We start from the raw sequence: 20,899 nt of genomic DNA, 5'->3' as shown, positions 1-20,899 counted from the left end.
ACGACAGTGGGTACAGGAAAAAAATCACTGCAGGTTGTGCCATTAAAATAATGTTAAAAGACAAAAGAAATAATGTACGAGGTCTTGTCCCTCGCAAATAACTGACAATCCTGTACGGTACCCGTTTTATTTTTACAACACCACAAGCAGGCCACTTTTTCCCGCCTTGGTCACGATCATCTATTATACGATAGAAATTCTAGATATGGAGGAAGAACACTGATGTCATTATGTGTAGCCATGTCTGTCATTGAATAGAAAAACTTCCGATTTCATGGTTTATAGTTTTATAAAATTTGGGCGTTTCCTTGTCGGTCCCCCTCCCCCCCATATATGTATTACTTTCTCAAAAATCTGCTATATATCGGTGCGTCGTTTGCGAAGATTTCAAAAAACGGCGATGATCCTTGGATACAAAAAAAAAAGAAAAGAAAGCTTCAGTGTAAGCGGGTCGTAAATCACCTGCTAGGCCTCCGATGCAATTATTATCCGATTTCTTATTGGCACGTGGAAAATCAACTTGATCATCAATAGACAAACACATAAAAGGAAGGAACAGCGATCGCTACCGTAAGCTACAGTTCTCGTAGCACAATAACGGTAACATAGCACGCGCCAGTAATGAAGAACAAAGAACTAAACGTATTTAACGACGCAGAGAAATGGCTAATGAGAACGGAGCCTGAAATGTTCTCGCGTCTCCGCGCTGGGTGCGGAATCGAATGACGCGTCTGCATTGTGCAAACGTATTGGATTTTCTTCGGGGACTCTCTAACTCACGGACAGCAAATACGTAAATCGTCGGGATGCTAAGCAGAGAGCTCAGACCGTTCGCGCACCCCGAGTCGGTTGTCACGTGCGTGGCTTGTTCATTCAAACTGCCCGAGCGCCGTTTCTTTGAGCAAGCTCTTTGTAAATCTTGTCTGTTGCTCACACCGTTGAAAGGCTTTTGATGCCGGCTACTGCAGCCGAAACATTGTTGTGCCGCAGACGCATCGTGCCACAATTGCCCTACGTTGTTGCCTTCGTTACCTTCGTGCATACCTTAGCAATCCGAGCTGCAAGGCTTATGCTGTTGTACTTACGCCAATCAGAATTTAAAGACATTCCTTGACCCTTTGTAAGTCCCTTGTTCATATCCTAGATTATTTAATTTCATAGTCGCTTTTGTTTATATTCTTGCCCGCTTGCATGCCAATTCAAAAATCTCATGTGAAGTACCAAAGCCCCCGGGTTGACATCTTAAGCTTCCATTTAGCTCTCTTTCTTCGTCCGCGGTATTTCCTGCACATCGGAGGGGACCATTGCCTATTTATCCTGCAGCGAGGAGATCATTCGGGAAACGTGCATCTAGCGATGCATGCACTTGATAATCTGCACAGTTAATTGACTTAGTGGCACTGACTTTGACTCATAGCGGGCAGCGCGAAAAAAAACATGGCCGAAGTATAGAATCGATCGGAATGAGTACTGATGGCTTGCCACCAAAGGGGGTGGGAGAGGGGGCAGTCACCAAGGCGCGGGATGACCAATCACTAAGGCGCGAGATCAAAGAACGAGTCGCACAGCTTCATGGTTAGTGCTGATTGATAAATTTCGATGCAGTTGCTTTGACTGCATGGACCGGGACATTAGGCACGGTCTTCCGGGGATATCGTGTCATGGCTACAATGTCCTTGCGCGGATATGCCGCTGCTGAATCTACGAGTGATTAAATACATCGTGAGCGAGGCCTTCGACTTCGCCGTATCGGACGGCGATGACCATGGGGCTTGTCGGGATAACGTGGCGGAACGGCTTATAAGTTTGGGCGAGGAAGTTCATTTCCTGCGGCATTCCTCGGGAACGAGGTTGTCTCTTTTCTCTAGAGTGCCACACGAGAGCCTATGTTTGCAAGGCGACGCATGGTGGCTGGAGTCCCGTCGAGATACCAGCAGCGCTTTTCCGAGATCGCAGCTTCGAAGCACGGGCTCCCTATATTAGCAGCAGCTCTCGGGTGAGCTACACGCGGACTGGTTTTTCTGGCAGCTGAAGCAGACGGCCAGAAGCAGACGACCATCCATTGATGGTGAAAATTGCTTGACAGACCGCTGTGGTAGGCTAGACCTGTGTAGCTTGACGGTCGTCTTGCTTCCGTGTGCTTGCGATAGCTCCAGTTTCGGGTGGAATAAGCTGCGGGCAGCGACAATGGTTCCTTCAAGGCGACGCAGAGCTTTCAGGTGAGCTGTGACGTCAGTTTCTTTATTTTTGGTTTTCTTTCTAAGAGTAAGGAATGGTCCAAGAGGAGAACACAACGTTAGTATTTTCAAGCACGCAGAGCGGTTTAAGTTGGCATGATGAGCTGCAAACTAAACTTTCATTAATATATATCTGCGTAACGCAGCATCGCCCACTTGTTTTTCTTCTTGTTCACAAAGTGAAAGAAACGTTCAAGTAGCTTCGGATGGAATATGAATGAGGCGTTGTGTCCCATAACAGACGACCCACGTATACAAACTACTCTATACTATTCGAATGTTGTGGTTACGTAAATAAACTAAAGCGGCCTTATATCTTGACAGCCGCATTCTTCTTACCCTTCAGGTGAAGTGTTCCTTCTTTTTATTTTTTATTCTTCAGCATGCCCATTGTGGTAACTTGTTGCTATTGAATACCCTAAAATTTTAAGCTGTAAAAAATAAAAATAAAAGGAGCGCGCGTAATCATTACAATGCACCGCTTACTTCGCCTCGCACCGTAACGCTACATCGCCGTAGCTTTTTGTTCCTGTCCAAAGTTTTTTTTTACCTTTGCATTGCAAGGGGAACGAATGTGAAATAAAGAAGTTGAAGTTGAAATTATTTTTTATTATTTTTTTATTATTTTTATGTTATTTTTTACGCACACAAGGAGACGTCGGTGCCTGTTAATCGCACCGGTTATACGTTTATGCTACGAGATGTGGTAAAAAAAAGGAATACACGCGTAGAATCTCCTCAGGGAGTTATCTGAACGATGCGCGCAGGCATTTCGTAGTAATGACTTGGTGTTGAGTGGTCGTGCGCTGGTGTGTTTGGTATTGCGAGAACGGCCGTGAAATAATCGTGAAGCGGAGAAGCGCGGTTTCAACACCGAATTCTTAAGTGAGACCTGCACGAGACGTTGGTTCATTTGTTTCTGGCGTAATCTGTATTCACGCTGATACTCTGCATTCCTGCGTTTCCGTTCATCTTCACTGAATGGCAACGGCCGTCTTGGCGCCACTGCGGTAAATGTGACAGCGTTGAGGCCACGATGGTTGAGGCGACACGAACTGCTGCGAAAGGCGGCGCAACGTGAACTGAAGAGGCAAGCTTACTACCGCAGGTGGCGGCGCCACGTGCGCTGATGGTGGCGCAACCGACCGCCCCGTTCCAAAGGAGACGCTCATAACATCCATCCATACATGACGCTCCGTTGTGAAGCCACTGCTGCTGCTTCACAGTTCTGCGTTGTGCGTGCCCGACTGCACACGTCACGTGGTCACAGAGACGTGCTCGTGCCACTGCTCGCGCAATCGTCGTCGTCTTCTTCCACAGCTGGCTGGCTCTATTTTGAAAGCGACCGTCTTACGCGAAGGAGGGACGGACGGTCAGTTTTCTCGTTGGGTGACCATAGAAATGCTTACGCATTAAAAAACAAAAAAGAATAATGAGGGCTTTTGCCGCCATCGAATATAACGAGAGTGTGTACACGTCGGAAGTAATATTTCACCCCGACCACAAAGATCTTAGCAAGCATCTCCGACTTGGCGGTATCACTGATCACAGACCAGCGAAGCTGGCGCACTTCCCCGCCAAAGATGACGCTATCGTTATAAGCACCGAGCACTCTGGACATTGCTCGACACGTGCTGCTCACGTACGTGACCTCTCCTCCTCCGCTGCCACTTAATTAGTGCGCCCCTCACTGGTTAACGTACTTAGTCATAGATTTTCGAATTGATGAAGCGATTTTCAGTGCTCAAATCGGCGCGCGCCGGAATTTCATTATGGCTGTCTTGAGTTTCAGCTCAATAATGTGTAGCCACCGTCCATCACTTCGCCTTGCCTCGACGTAGTGGGCATTGCCCCCTGCTCTTTTTTTTTTTTTTTTTTGGAACCGAGGTGGGTTCCCAACAAATGCTTGTTAGTCTGCCGATAGCGATAGTATTTAAAATGATTAATGCCATCTTATTGCATGGCGTTTTAATGCCTTGTCATTTCCTTGTGACTCTATCCTAATAAGCCCACGTGGAGGTTGTGCAATGTTCCCTGTGCACCAGCTAGGTTACGTTACAATCTGACCCGTTTAGCTCTCATATACACGTTCATAGATTTAGGCTGCCTGTGTTCCGTGCAGCGCGTTACAATTTGAGCGCTACATTGATAACTTCTTGCAACCCTCCTGATCATCCAAAATCTTTGTAACTTCCATTATTTCTTTTTTCAATGAAAATAAAGGAAAGAATACATGGGTTCCGCGTGACGACAGTTCCGGCTTACGGAGTGAGCGGGCGCCATATTTAAGAATGGGCTGCAGCGTGCTGCATACACACACACACGCACACACCCGCACGCACGCACGCACAAACAATAACACACACAAACACACAAACACACAAACACACACACACACACACGAAGCAACGTCCTAGGTCCAAAAATATACAGCACACAGTCCTATACACACACCAACATATAGAAACAGCGAAGGCAAGTCGCACCACACAGAGCTCGTACACACACGAGGCCGCGATGCAGTCTGTGATGAGCAGCAGGTAAACAGATGAACAGGTAAGGGATACACACTGACGAAATGATGCACGCACTGAGATATTAAAGTCGAAATTAAGCTTCAGCATATAATGCTAAAGAGTTTGACACATAATAAAGAAGAGCAAATCCGACTAATTGCACTACCAACCACCAACATTGAACTTGAAAAGTGCTAATGGCCCAGATGCTTTTGCCACGCGTTTTTGTATTTATCTGTCTTAAAGCAAATAAATTGAAATTGAATTGAAAATTGTTGCCTTACAATCGGCGTGGACAGTTTTTCGTGCACAATTTCTCGTACTTGTCCTTTTTCCGGACGCGAAACGCGATTATCAGTTTCGCTGTAAGGGAAAGGAGGTGCATAGAGAGACCGTACTGGGTATGACATGCGTCGCGGAGAGAATGCGAGCGCGTTGCTGCATCCAATCTCTTCAAATCACTGCAACCTTGCGATTTCTTAGTCTATTCCGTCTATCCTTCAGCTGCGAAGGTGATAAAGGAGATGTCAGTTCCGGTACCACTGGAGTCGGCACAATAGGGCGGCACTGTCTCATCGTTCGTCTGCGACGTCACGCCTCCACTCAGGCACTCAAGGGCTTATATCGCACTTTTTTTTTTTTACGAAATGAAGCAGGCCTGATTGTCAGATATCTTGACGTGTAATCGTGCAATGGCCTCAGTAAATGCACGAGTGTTTCAAACAGAGATTGTTTTCTGGACACAGTCAAATTCCGCCATAGCTTCAAATTAATTGCGCAATGTCGACGTTTTGTGCCAATCAGAAAGGTCATAGCGGCGCTGTGGGCCAACTGTAGCTGACAAGAGATGGCAAATTCGACAATTGCTGGACTCCAAAACATGGTGTGTACGACGTATCGCTTGCGGCGCATGCGATTAGCAAAAGCATGACCTTCAAGGTCGGCTTCTGTTGTCCAGAGAAAATCGTTGCTGGAGCGTAGATTTGTGACTGTGTCCAGAATAGCGCTTCTGGGCTAGCTGGTTTACACTCAATGTATAGCGAGCAGCGCAGTCGACGTGTCACGTGATACGAACAGTACAAATTGTATAGCGCTAAATTCTTAGGGATGGTACCCGTCTCAAGAACTTCGCGCTTAATACTAGCTAACATGTCTCATCTACAAGACCAGTGGCGTAGCACCGGGGGAGGAGCGGAGGCGTGGGCCCCGGGTGTAGGGGGCCAGGGGGGGGGGGGGGGGGGCGTGTCATATACGTCTGAAGACACCCCTGTTTCCGCCGGCTACACCGGGAGGGGGGGGGAGGTGACAGAAGACCTATGGGCCCCGGATGCCAGACGACCTAGCTACGCCACTGAACAAGACCCAAGCTGTACACCCTTGCAAAGCACAGATATTCGCCGACACAACGCATCTGTCCTGTTCATATCACTTGCCCAGTTATCTGAGCTGTTCGCCATGTTCTCAGTAAAGGCATCTTCGGGGTTGAAGTCTACGACGGAAATATACCGTAAAGCCAGTTGAGTGATATGATACTATTGATTCCCGTCCCAAATGATTAGTGCGACTTTTTGCATGACCGTACTTGGTCCTGCGAAGATATACATATCAGTTCAGCGATATGTCAAGCGGGCCTCATGGCTCTGGCGACAGAGGGATAAATTCCAAGAATCGAGTGGCACTATATAAGAACCAGCAGTGCAAGTAGCACTAAACGTGAATGTGATGAACGAATACTAATAAAAACCAGAATATCGAACGCTTAGTTGAGCAGTAAGGCTAGCAGAATCGCGGTTAACGAATGCGGCTCTAAATCTGACAGGGCTTGTGTAATTTGGTAACTCGTGGCAAAACGAGCACGAGGCGGAAGACGCAAAGACACAGAAAGAAAGACACGCGATGCTGACCTTGTTGGAAGTCAGAGTCGCGTGTGTATTCCTTTGTGTGTGCCCGTCTTTGGCATTGTGCTCGTTTTGATGTTATACTTGAAGATAGAAAAAAAGAAATGAAAGCAGGCGACAGTATAATAAATGTGAGCAAAATATGGATAACTGTCTTCAGCAGTAATGTGGCTGTTTCGACTTGTTATGGTACAACATATTGATGAATCGCAGCGCCGATCGATCACACACAATAATTAACAGAAGAAACGAGACGGCAGACGAGCTCGTCTGTCGTCTCGTTTCTGCTGTTAATTCTTGTGTATGATCGGCGCTGCGATTCATTAGTATGCCTTCTCTAACTTGTTTAAATGTATTAATTTGTAATCGAGATTTTGCTGTCCAAATGGGGGCGCCTTATACCGACGGGCTCCTGGTTAATTTCAGCCAACTGGCGCTCCTTAACATGCACAACATCTGCAGGCTTGGAGTGACGCCTGTCACCGGCAAAATATGCCGAGAGTGAGTGGGGCTATGCTAATCCAGGTACAACCAAATTAGGAAGGCGCACTAAGCTTCAACAAGACACTCCCTCACCAGAACAGGAATTGGCCTCCCTGGTGCAGTATCGGGCCGCTCCTTCCCCAAATGACTCGCTCAATTACCCAATAACCGTCAGTCCCCAGCAGCTGTGGAGCACCCGACCAAGGCGGCGGTCAGACCTGTAACGCAGCAGAGGGTGCTAAGAATCTCTGGGCCCGGACAGGCCGCCAATGGAAATTGACCCTTGCAACGTTTAACACCCGAACCCTCTCGAGTGAGGCTAGCTTAGCAGGACTCTTCGAGGAAGTATCAGACATTGTTTGGGATATCATCGGCCTTAGTGAGATTAGAGGAGCTGGTGAGGCTTATACATTGCTGAATACCGGACATATCCTCTGCTATAAAGGTCTCCCAGATAAGAAGCAATGTGGGGTAGGATTTCTAATCCATAAGAACATAGTGGGCAACATTGACGAATTCTACAGCATCGATGAGAGGGTATCTGTAGTCGTAATCAAATTTAATAAGAGGTATAGATTAAAGGTAGTACAAGCCTACGCTCCAACATCCAGTCACGATGAGGAGGAAGTAGATCAGTTTTGCGAAGATGTTGAATTACCGATGAGAAAAGTGCAAACTCAGTATAATGTAGTAATGGGCGACTTCAATGCAAAAGTGGGGAAAAACCAGGCTGGTGAACAAGCAATTGGCAACTGTGGCGTCGAATCTAGGAACGCTAGAGGAGAGACGCTGGTAGAATTTGCAGGAAGGAATAAACTTCCAACAATAAACACTTCTTTAGGAAGCGTAGCAACAGAAAATGGACCTGGAAAAGCCCTAATGGTGAAACAAGAAATGAAATTGATTTCATACTTTCTGCCGATCCCAGCACAGCGCAGGATGTAGAAGTGATAGGTAGGGTAAAGTGCAGTGATCATAGGTTAGTGAGGGCTAGGATTCACCTCAATTTGAACAGAGAAAGAGTAAAATTGGTAAAAAAAAAGCAGGTCAAGTTAGAGGCAGTACGGGCAAAAGCAGACAAATTTAGGCTGGTACTTGCAAACAAATATGCAGCCTTAGAACAGAAAGATGATAAAGATGACATAGAGGTAATGAATGAAACCGTAACGAGGCTGGCTTCAGAGGCAGCAATTGAAGTGGGAGGCAAGACACCAAGGCAACCAGTAGGCAAGCTCTCCCAAGTAACAAAGGACCTAATAAAGAAACGACAAAGAATGAAAGTGTCCAACTCAAGAGATAAGATAGAATACGCGGAACTGTCAAAACTGATCAACAAAGGGAAAATAAGTGATATTCGAAATTGTAACGTGAGAAAGACTGAAGAAGCCGTAAAATATGGACGCAGCCTGAAATAAGTGAGAAGAAAACTTGGCATAGGACAAACCAAGATGTATGCACTGAAAGATACGCAGGGTGATATGGTCAGCACTCTCGAAGGTATAGTAAAAGCAGTGGAAGAATTCTATACTGACCTGTACAATACCCAGAGGAGTCAGGATACCTCCATTAGCAACAGTAATGAACAGGATACAGAAACTCCTCCTATACCTAGCGATCAGGTCAGAAGGGCCTTGCAAGACATGAAATGAGGAAGAACGGCAGGAGAAGATGGAATAACACTCAATTTAATCAAAGATGGAGGAGACATAATGCTTGGAAAACTGGCGGCTCTTTATACGAAGTGTCTACCGACTGCAAGGGTCCCAGAAAACTGGAAGAATTCAAAGATTATACTAATCCATAAAAAGGGAGACGTTAAAGAATTGAAAAATTGTAGGCCCATTTGCTTATTCCCAGTATTATATAAAATATTTACCAAAATAATCTCCAATAGAATAAGGGCATCACTGGACTTTAGTCAACCAAGGGAACAGGATGGCTTCAGGAAGAGATACTATACAATGGATCACATTCACGTCGTTAATCAGGCTATCGAGAAATCCGTAGAGTACAATAAGCCTCTCTATATGGCTTTCATAGATTACGAAAAGGCATTTGATTCAATAGAGATACCAGCAGTCATAGAGGCATTACGTAATCAAGGAGAACGCTTACGTAAATACATTGGAAAATATCTACAGACGTTCTACAGCTACCTTCATTCTACACAAGAAAAGCAGGAAGATACCTATAAAGAAAGGGGTCAGACAGGGAGACAATTTCTCCCATGGTATTCACTGCGTGCTTGGAAGAACTATTCAAGCTATTAAACTGGCAAGGCTTAGGAGTAAGGATCGACGGCGAATATCTCAGCAACCTTCGATTTGTCGATGACATTGCTCTATTCAGCAACAATGTAGACGAGTTACAACAAATGATTGAGGACCTTAACAGAGGAGTGTAAGAGTGGGGTTGAAGATTAATATGCAGAAGACAAAGAAAATGATGAAGAGCCGGGCAAAGGAACAAGAGTTCAGGATCGCCAGTCAGCCTCTAGAGTCTGTGAAGGAGTACGTTTACCTAGGTCCATTAATCACAGGAAACCCTGATCATGAGAAGGAAATTCATAGAAGAATAAAAATGGGTTGGATCGCATACGGCAGCCATTGTCAACTCCTGACTGGAAGCTTACCATTATCTATGAAGAGGAAGGTGTACAATCAGTGCATTTTACCAGTGCTGACATATGGAGCAATGACTTGGAGACTGACAAAGAGCGATGGAACAAATATTGCTAGGCATAACGTTAAGAGACAGATAGAGAACGGTTTGAATCAGAGGGCAAACGGGTATAGACGATATTCCAATTGACATCAGGAGAAAAAAAAATGGAGCTGAGCAGATCATGTAATTCGCCGGTTAGATAACAGCTGGACCATTAGGGTTAAAGAATGGGTACCATGAGAAGGAAAACGCAATCGAGGACGACAAAAGGCTAGGTGGAGCGATGAAATTATAGGAAATTCGCGGGCGCTAGTTGGTATCGGTTGGCGCAGGACAGGGGTAATTGGAGGTCGCAGGGAAGATGCCTTCGTTCTGCAGTGCACACAAAACAGGCTGCTGCTGCTGCTTCTGCTGCTACTACTGTTGTTGTTGTTGTTGTTGTTGTTGTTGTTGTTGTTGTTGTTGATGATGATGATGATGATGATGATGATGATGATGATGATCATGTACCGTGATTTAAGAGCAAGAGTATTTTGTATTCTGGCTCCATCACAAGGCGTTGACCACAGCTGAGGACTGAAAGCTGTGTCACCGAGGCTCACAAGGAATGGAACGGGCCTATATAGGAGCCGTCACGGCAATGCGGGAACGGCACGGAGCATTCGTTGTTACTCGCAGTGCTTTATTCTCAGCTTCACTGAGGAGTTCAAGCGCTAACCCCGTCTTCGCGGCCTTCTAAGCGAGGAATTCCTGGTTTGGGGGAGTCGTTGCAGGCAAATCTTACTCGGTGTCGCGCAGGCTACGCAGCATCTCACCCCTGAAAGAATGCGGCTAGCCGCCAGAATTTGAAGATATAATCGACATTATCCGCACCCTTTCCGTCGCTGTCTTGCCAACTACAACTGAGCAAATGTAACACTCTGAGACTTAACCGAACAGTGTGAACTGTCACTGCACAGTCTGAGACTGACTGAGCCAGGGTGCCATTACGTGAACTTTGTAAATGATTTGCACTTAACCGCGGTTAAGCGGCCGCAGTGGTTCGTTCACCTTTCTCTTTTTCTTTTCTTTCTTTCTTTTTTATTTTGTCGTGGTTAAAGAAAATGTCGCTTGATAATTCCTGCTCCCGCCCCACCCCCTTAATTCCGGGTATCTGCCTTTCTTGGGAAGAAGAGGAAGATTTCTTTATTTTTTTGCTATCTCTATAAAGATAGCAAGTTATACCTTTGGTACTGTAGCCTATTTATCTTCCATTTATTGAAACATCAAATTACAAGATTTAAACTAATAGCTCTAATTATACGTCACGTTTTTTTCTTTTCTAAATTCACTTTCCATTCGTGTCCCCTCATGTGCTGCTGAATTCATGGCCCATACGTATGTCATCCGTATAGTGGGTTGCGCCTTTCCCTTGTGACCGCCCAACTTGCATCACGCTGCGTTGTGTAATAAATTTAGCACGTTAACTCAAGCTGCTCTGCTCCGTTCGAGAATTCGACACTCGGCGAGCAACGTTATACCCGCTGCCCTGCTCGAAGGTAAGCGACGATTTGCTTAATTGCATGGATGGTAATTTCCGACGCATTTGCAGCGGCAGGCTCGCAGTGCGTTTTTTTTAAAATTTATTTGTGAGAGGGATGGATTTATTACATCAAGGCAGAGAGGTCGCTCTGAGTTACATCTACATTTACGAATGTACAGTTGACCAAAAACGTTTACGGACCAAGAGACTTGACAAGAAGCGGAATATCTCCGCAGCCTCCAAATGCAGCCTGGTATTCCCATTTCCAGCCTTTACTGGTATATGCGAACAACATTGTGATGTACGGTTTTACTGGCTACTTTTAAAGGCAGCTCGTATATTTAGCCTTTTCTGAGACCTCGTGGTCCGTAAACTTTTTTGGTCGACTGTACCTTTAGTATTTAGCTTGCCGCTCTTGAAACCGGCGCAAGCTCCATGCCCTGTCGGAAGCGTTTCGCACCGCGAGGTATGCTGTCGTGTTCAAATTCAAGCCCGAATACGAAAAATGAAGCTGCTTCTTGAGGCTTAACATAAAGCTGTAATTATAGTTTTATAGTCGAATTTCTAATCGGCTTTAATCGCTCGATGTAATACACGACCACTATGTCAAGCCCAACCTTGCATTTACGTTTGCTGTTATCAGATTATCCCTAATCTGGTTTAATTCGTTTTTGCCGGTGCATCACGGTATTCGATACGCCGTTCTTATTACGGTCGATTTCGCGTGCGATTTAAGTTACACGTCGAAAAAGGAATACCGATGCTAGCGCTGTAATTTTGAGGCGTTGCTCTGTTTAGTGTATTTTGGGGGCTGGTGGCAGAAATGACGACAGCTGCTGGCATTTCTCAGAGGACATCGCAGTCGCCTTTTCCTAAACGCTTACAATGCCCACAATTCGCCCAGGGCCTTCACCTAAGGCATCTCTTACGCACTGCTTCAGCCCGGCCATCGATAGACAACGCTGACCCATTCTAGCCAGCCTTTAGCTGGGTATGCGTGCTCTGACCCATGACGTCATGTAGAGGACCAGCGAGAAGCGAGAAAAGACGCTCATGTCTTTGTTGTTGCCTAGGTATTTTTCAAACTATGCGCACTATGTTGATGGTACCACGGATTACTGACGAGAATATCCCTGGCACCATCTATCGACTAAAAATAACACGAGAAATGAAAGTGCCCGGTCGTGAAAGAATGACAGTGATCGTGGAGAGGAAGATGCGCTATTTTCTGCAACCTATAGGGAGCACGTGGCTCAGCGCGTAAAGCTCGGGGTGGAATCACGGCCGCTTGTTGAGATTAGCGTCGTCTCAACAGAGAAGCAAATGATCAAAGTTCGTTCCAAGTCCCAATACCGCGGCAACTCATATATCAGGAACTATGCTTGTCATATAGCGATGTGGCATAAATGTAAATCCTCAAACTCCTTCGGTGCCCACTGAAAAGTGAATATAACGCCAGTGTATGTGTGCGTACTATGTAAGCAACTTAATTTAAACGATTTCCGCAACGAGACGCGAAGGAACTTTCGAGAAAGAAAAATTTGTAATTCACGCTCTGATGAAAACCCGTATACGGCGCCCTCGAAACTTATAATTCGCTGATAGGAAAGTTTGTGAAGTCTGTATTTTTAAGAAGATAGCTTTTTGTTGCGACCTGCTTGCTACAAGCAGACAGGAGACGAACTGCCAAATTTATGAATCTTCGTTATACATAGCCGTACATACAGCTCGGCGTTCTGCGCCTCACTCGACTCCAGTGGCCGCTCGATCGTTCGGAACATTTTAGCCGTGAGTATAAGCACCAGCGGCAGTAAATTGCCAAACACTTTTGTCGAGCGTCAATGGCAAAAAAGTGTCTCACAAATGTCACATTTTTCTTCGACAACTTACTGAGCGGTGACGTGTCACTTACTCGAAACTTCTTTTTTTTTTTTTTTCAACGTAGGAAAATTTACCCGCATGTAAAAGATGATTTTTTTTTCAAGTAGCTCCAAACGAAAAAAGAATACGTCCATCGAAGAGTTGCATGTCAGATAACGACGCGAGCACTGAAAACATTGGCGAATTCGGCAAATCGCGCCGCTGCTCACCGGAGCGCCCTGCGGTGCGACCATGATTGGATGAAACGGCGCGTCGGGGTGCCCAGGTGCGTACCGGTGCGATTTGCCGAATTCGCCATAAGACGGTGTGTAGCGCACCGTTGCACTTACTTCTTTCTGCATCCAACTCTTTGCCGAGTTCATCACCTCCTCGGAGGACCTGCAATAGCTCATCCTGCGCAACTGACTGGTCATGACGACGACCCAACCAGACGGCACGACGCAGAGTTACTAGCAGGCGTATCAAGCGATCTCGACTCGAGCCGTGCGTACAGTGTTTTGGGACGACGTGCGGTGATGGTTTCGACCGTTCTCCGGCAGTGCCGGGAAGTAGAGGGGCGCCGCACGCTCTGAGAAGAAGCGGGACAGGCTACCTTCCCCTGTACCGCGATTACTCGCTCCACTTCCTGTTTGGTGCATCACCATGGCAACGCCTGGTGGATCGGCACGTCTCGCGTCCGTTGCCGCCGGTCGTGACCTGAAAGCCAAGCTGAACGGTACACCGGGATTGAGCAAAATAATAGCAGGCTGGAACCGAGAGGCAGTAGAAATGGCTCTCAGTGATGACTTTCTGGCACCCCATACACGTCCTGCACAGGATATACCTGCGCGACGTGTGCGCGTTGCAGCATCGCGGTTTTCTCGCGTGGCGAGGAGGAGAATGTTGCTAATTTTGGAAATAATCAGCAGGCTTGCAAAAAAAAGGGGTGTGTCTAGCTGCGCTTGCACGCCGGTTAATTGTTGCTTCGTCTGGGAGAGCATGACCTCAGTAGTGGTTGCCGGCTTGCGTGGTGATCAATACTGATGTCGCCAAAGTTAAGGTTCTGCCGCTCTGGGTCCCTTTAGCTCGTCATCTGGCTTATTCTTAATTGTATTTTATCCGCTGTTATAACTTCTTTCTAACTATCCGCTGTTCTGGCCTCATGGTGCGTCGTTCGGTAACTGAAGCATGCGTTTATCTTATTCTTCATCCTCTACATTTGAAGGAGAGCTGGACCTATATCCTTATCGAGGTAGCCTAGTCCTTGGGAACGCGAACACTACGAGGTGGCTTGGAATGTGACGTTATGCGCGTTGCTCATGGTAGTGACAAATGGAAAGACCATGCTCCTCTGAAATTACTCATCTATATCAGGCAAAATGCACGCTAAAGGTGGCGCATATATATCATAACGTCTCCCGCGCACCGCCACAGCGCTACTACAAATCTGTTAAACGCGTCGTCTGGCTTTGTAGCGTTTTATCTCGCGCACTTTTCTTGGAGTCCTTCATTTACCTCTTTATTCGTAATTGAGAAAACACACTGTTCGTGTGATTTTGACACTTTACTAAATAATACATGTATGGAAGAACGTTTGTGAAGCTGGCTGCACAGCGTCGCGAGGTTTATGCCAGAAAGCCGCACCCTATGCCTGGGAGCATCGATGTGTGGTGTTGACTGGAGGGTGGGGAGGCGACATTCGCCTGTGCCCCGGACACCGTCGCTGTCTGATCCTGGGCAGGTGGTGTCGTCCCTCACAAGCTTGGAATGACTGAGCCGAATCCTGCTTATAGCTTCGGAGAAAGAAAGAAAGAAAGAAAGAAAGAAAGAAAGAAAGAAAGAAAGAAAGAAAGAAAGAAAGAAAGAAAGAAAGAAAGAAAGAAAGAAAGAAGTTCGTTGAACAGTGTTGCTGGCGAAAGAACAAAGTCAAAAGGAAAGAAAAGGCGGCGTACTAGCCAGTGGCGTAGCAAGGTCGTCTGGCACCCGGGGCCCATAGGTCTTCTGTCACCCCCCCCCCCCGGCTGTAGGCTGTGGTCGAGGAAGGCGAGGATATCAAGTTCCGGGTGTCTTCAGACGTATATGACACCTCCCCCCCCCCCCCCCCCCACTGGCCCCTTGCACCCGGGGCCCACGGCCCCCCGGCCCCCCCTGTTGCTACGCCACTGGTACTAGCGAGGATTGTACGAGGGCGCCCAGGAGCCACCTGAACGGTCATACAACCACCATGTAGACACTGAGGTTAGCCGGATTGCACTGGACCAAAAGTGAAGGCCCTAGCTAAAATGGGAGCAACTTGAAGGTCTAGTGTGATGCAGCTGAGGTAGGAAGTGGATGAACACATATGGATCAGGCGCGCTTATTACTGCCCCCCCCCCCCTCCCTTACTGATCTGTTTCTGGATATTGTGGAAACGATGCACTCGGAAAATCTTCCCATACATGGTTAGGGGGAGGAAAGAAAGAAGGCAGGGATGTTAACCGTAAATGCGTGTGGTTGGCTACCCTACTCTGGGGGACGGGAAAAGAGGAATAGAAAACCCTTACACGATTAACACCATTAAAGACAAAGATGATGGGACAAGATGAACAACATTTAAAACACTGTACCCCAGGTGGTCGAAATTTCCGGAGTCCTCCACTACGGCGTGCCTCATAATCAAAAAGTGGTTTTGTCACGTAAAACCCCATTATATAATTTTTTTATTTAACTCCTGCGGGGACGGTAGAGTATCCATCTCCCGTGCAAGAGGACCGTGGTTCAAACCCCGGTGCCGCGCAATTCTCCACCGTAAAATACAAAAAAAAAACCGTGTGTTGAGAAAATTGCACAAACAGGCCTGGAGCGCGGCCTGATCCCGGTGACCAGAACCGGTAACGCATTCTCTCACCAGAGCAGGATTGGCCACCCTGGTGCAGTACTTGGCCACAACCTCCTATATGAATACAACAATCAAACCCCGGCCCTCAGTCCCCAGCAGCCGCGAAGCAACTGACCACGGCGGTGGTCAGATCTGTGACGCTGCAGAGGGTGCTAAGAATACCTGGCTCCGGACAGGCCGCCATTGGAATCTGAACCTGGCAACGTTTAACGTTAGAACGTTATCTAGTGAGGCGAGTCTAGCAGTGTTATTGGAGGAATTAGAGGGTAGTAAATGGGATATAATAGGGCTCAGTGAGGTTAGGAGGACAAAAGAAGCATACACAGTGCTAAAAAGCGGGCACGTACTGTGCTACCGGGGCTTAGCGGAGAGACGAGAACTAGGAGTCGGATTCCTGATTAATAAGGAAATAGCTGGTAACATACAGGAATTCTATAGCATTAACGAGAGGGTGGCAGGTCTTGTTGTAAAACTTAATAAGAGGTACAAATTGAAGGTGGTACAAGCCTATGCCCCTACATGCAGTCATGATGACCAGGAAGTCGAAAGCTTTTATGAAGACGTGGAATCGGCGATGGGTAAAGTCAAAACAAAATACACTATACTGATGGGCGACTTCAATGCCAGGGTAGGCAAGAAGCAGGCTGGAGACAAGTCAGTGGGGGAATATGGCATATGCTCTAGGAATAGCAGAGGAGAATTATTAGTGGAGTTTGCAGAACAGAATAATATGCGGATAATGAATACCTTTTTCCGCAAGCGGGTTAGTCGAAAGTGGACGTGGAGGAGCCCGAATGGTGAGACTAGAAATGAAATCGACTTCATACTCTGCGCGAACCCTGGCATCATACAAGATGTAGACGTGCTCGGCAAGGTACGCTGCAGTGACCATAGGATGGTAAGAACTCGAATTAGCCTAGACTTGAGGAGGGAACGGAAGAAACTGGTACACAAGAAGCCAATCAATGAGTTAGCGGTAAGAGGGAAACTAGAGGAATTCCGGATCAAGCTACAGAACAGGTATTCGGCTTTAACTCAGGAAGAGGACCTTAGTGTTGAAGCAATGAACGACAATCTCATGGGCATCATTAAGGAGTGCGCAATAGAAGTTGGTGGTAACGCCGTTAGACAGGAAACCAGTAAGCTATCGCAGGAGACAAAAGATCTGATCAAGAAACGCCAATGTATGAAAGCCTCTAACCCTACAGCTAGAATAGAACTTGCAGAACTTTCTAAGTTAATCAACAAGCGTAATACAGCGGACATCAGGAACTATAATATGGATAGAATTTAACAGGCTCTCAGGAACGGAGGAAGCCCAAAAACAGTGAAGAAGAAACTAGGAATAGGCAAGAATCAGATGTGTGCGTTGAGAGACAAAACCGGCAATATCGTTACTAATATGGATGAGATAGTTCAAGTGCCTGAGGAGTTCTACAGAGATTTATATAGTACCAGTGGCACCCACGACGATCGTGGAAGAGAGAATAGCCCAGAGGAATTCGAAATCCCACAGGTAACGCCAGAAGAAGTAAAGAAAGCCTTAGGAGCTATGCAAAGGGGGAAGGCAGCTGGGGAGGATCAGGTAACAGCAGATTTGTTGAAGGATGGTGGTCAGATTGTTCTAGAGAAACTGGCCACCCTGTATACGCAATGCCTCATAACCTCGAGCGTACCGGAATCTTGGAAGAACGCTAACATAATCCTAACCCATAAGAAAGGGGACGCCAAAGACTTGAAAAATTATAGACCGATCAGCTTACTGTCCGTTTCCTACAAAGTATTTACTAAGGTAATCGCAAATAGAATCAGGAACACCTTAGACTTCTGTCAACCAAAGGACCAGGCAGGATTCCGTAAAGGCTACTCAACAATAGACCATATTCACACTATCAACCAGGTGATAGAAAAATGTGCAGAATATAACCAACCCTTATATATAGCTTTCATTGATTACGAGTAAGCGTTTGATTCAGTCGAAACCTCAGCAGTCATGTAGGCGTTACGGAATCAGAGTGTAGATGAGCCATATGTAAAAATACTGGAAGATATCTATAGCAGCTCCACAGCCACCGTAGTCCTCCACAAAGAAAGCAACAAAATCCCTATAAAGAAAGGCGTCAGACAGGGAGATACGATCTCTCCAATGCTATTCACAGCATGTTTACAGGAGGTATTCAAAGACCTGGAGTGGGAAGAAAGGGGGATAAAAGTTGATGGAGAATACCTCAGCAACTTGCGATTCGCTGATGATATTGCCTTGCTTAGTAACTCAGGAGACCAATTGCAATGCATGCTCACTGACCTGGAGAGGCAAAGCAGAAGGGTGGGTCTGAAAATTAATCTGCAGAAAACTAAGGTAGTGTTTAACAATCTCGGAAGAGAACAGTTTACGATAGGTAGCGAGGCACTGGAAGTGGTAAGGGAATACATCTACTTAGGGCAGGTAGTGACCACGGATCCGGATCATGAGACTGAAATAACCAGAAGAATAAGAATGGGCTGGGGTGCGTTTGGCAGGCATTCTCAAATCATGCAGGTTGCCACTATCCCTCAAAAGGAAAGTGTATAACAGCTGTGTGTTACCAGTACTCACATATGGGGCAGAAACCTGGAGGCTTACGAAAAGGGTTCTGCTGAAATTGAGGACGACGCAACGAGCTATGGAAAGAAGAATGATGGGTGTAACGTTAAGGGATAAGAAAAGAGCAGATTGGGTGAGGCAACAAACGCGGGTAAACGACATCTTAGTTGAAATCAAGAAAAAGAAATGGGCATGGGCCGGACATGTAATGAGGAGGGAAGATAACCGATAGTCATTAAGGGTTACGGACTGGATTCCAAGGGAAGGGAAGCGTAGCAGGGGGCGGCAGAAAGTTAGGTGGGCGGATGACATTAAGACGTTTGCAGGGACAACATGGCCACAATTAGTACGTGACCGGGGTAGTTGGAGAAGTATGGGAGAGGCCTTTGCCCTGCAGTGGGTGTAACTAGGCTGATGATGATGATGATGATGATGATGATGATGATGATGATGATGATGATGATGATTGTGTTCTTGCATTTTCTTTACTGTTCCTTATTCTTCCATACTCCACCTCATCAACCGTGGAGGAGCTAGACTACAGCTCTCATAAAGTTATTTAAGTTTGCAATGTGTAGCACGCTAACATCAAAGTAAACAAATACATTAGACACATGTGTGTGGCGTAGGGTACTTTTGTTGCTTCGTGCAAACTCAATATTAAAAAAAAGGTCATTGATATCACTGACCTCTGGCTTGTGCATTACGGCTGAAGCCTCAACAGTTAAAAAGATAAACCGAAACCGAATTGAAGATGCCAGCTTTGCTTGAATGCCAACATTTCTTTCTTTGCTTTTTTTTAAAGGGTTTACTGTAAGTGTAGGTATTTAAACAAGCTGTTTTTGGCCCCTTCAAAGTCGACTATGTATCATTTCAGTGCTTGCTGCCCTTTTGTTAGCCCCAATTGGCAACAGGCAAAAGTATTACTATATATAGCTCCTTGGCCGGACTCCATTTCAACAGATTGAGCCATCAAGGCACTCTCAGAATTTTTCATTAACGCGGGCTTGGCTTCAAGGCTTGTGAACGGGCCCTTCGGAAACGAGCGTGAATAAAGTCGCGCCCTGGTCTGTCATCATCATATTGCTCCTCCTATGCCCCCTTTCTCTCTCTTTCCCATTCCCTCTGAGCATAGTAGTAGGCCAGGGGGCTATTACCTCAGGCCGACTTCTCTGCGTTTCTTCTGATAAATGCGCACCCAAATGTAAATATACGAGTGTTTTCGCATTTCGCCCCGACCGAAATGCGGCCACCGAAGTGGGGATCGCACCCGCAACCTCGAGCTCAGCATGACACTGCGCTACCGCGGCAGGTGCCAGGAGCACCAAGCTATTGGGGCCTTTACGGCTGAACAGGATGAAACCTGATGAAACCTGACGAAACCCAGGAAGATCTGCATTCCCGTGAGAAATGAGAGTTGTTGCTCACGTAAGAAGCATGTGACGATTGATGTCGACGCAAAGACATCATATCCACACGACTGCAGCATATTTAGCAACATTGCCACTGCCTACCCGATTAATCGTGTTAGGATATTTCGAGGGTTGTGCACAGGTGCATTAAGTGTGCAAAATATCAAACGAGCGCAAAAAAAAAGGAGAAAAAAACCTGCCGTTGCTACAGCGTTTTCTCGCTTTGTCAGATGTATATTTATGGAGAAGGCGGGTGGAAATAGCCTGCGTGAGAAATCATAATGTCCAGTTAGCTAATTAAAAAAGAATCACCAATTATCATTTTGAATATTCTCTTCAAGGCGAAATTTTGGGCGAGTATAGCACTTACGTCGTATCTGGTTAAGATTCGTCTCCAAAATCTCCTAAAGGATGCATGCATGACGGTCCAGTAAACGTCAACTTAGCCCACTATCAAAGCTGAAAAAACAATGTGTTGCTTAAACGCAGTTGAATGAAGCAGGGCGTTGTATAGGACAAGCATAATGTCTAATTTACACTATACTTTTCACAAATGTAGGGGCGTGTGTATGAATTAAGGCTCCCTAACAATGATTTAATTGCACAGAAAAATACCTAATCTAAACGTTCGTAATGTTTTCGTTTCTGCAGTGTCTACTTAGAAAACGTGAATTGGTATCAGCCCTCAGCAGCGAGCGTGCGCACGGCAGAAATTCCGCACGCGCGGCAGCCTAGCCATGACCTCTGGCGTTTTGTTTGCCGACTAGTCCTCTTAACGATGGCGGCTCTGGACAAGTACTGCTGGCGCCACAAAAAAGTGGCGTATCAAAAATAATTGTGTGACT

The 20,899-nt window shown here is 46.3% G+C and overlaps 1 protein-coding gene across 1 annotated transcript in view; it reads right to left on the bottom strand.

The window, feature by feature from the left end:
- Nucleotides 1-13,745, bottom strand: part of LOC135900264 (uncharacterized) — a 35,777-nt gene extending 22,032 nt beyond the window's left edge. The window contains exon 1 of the mRNA XM_065429700.2: nt 13,531-13,745. Coding sequence (XP_065285772.2) covers nt 13,531-13,614 — 84 coding nt within the window. The 5' untranslated portion in view covers nt 13,615-13,745. The remainder of the gene's footprint in view (nt 1-13,530) is intronic.
- Between the last annotated feature and the right edge of the window lie 7,154 nt (nt 13,746-20,899).

Source organism: Dermacentor albipictus, chromosome 1 (genome assembly GCF_038994185.2).
Source record: "Dermacentor albipictus isolate Rhodes 1998 colony chromosome 1, USDA_Dalb.pri_finalv2, whole genome shotgun sequence".
Taxonomy (NCBI): Eukaryota; Metazoa; Arthropoda; class Arachnida; order Ixodida; family Ixodidae; genus Dermacentor; species Dermacentor albipictus.
Note: the sequence above shows the minus strand (reverse complement) of the source record. Positions and strands in the feature narration are given on the sequence as shown.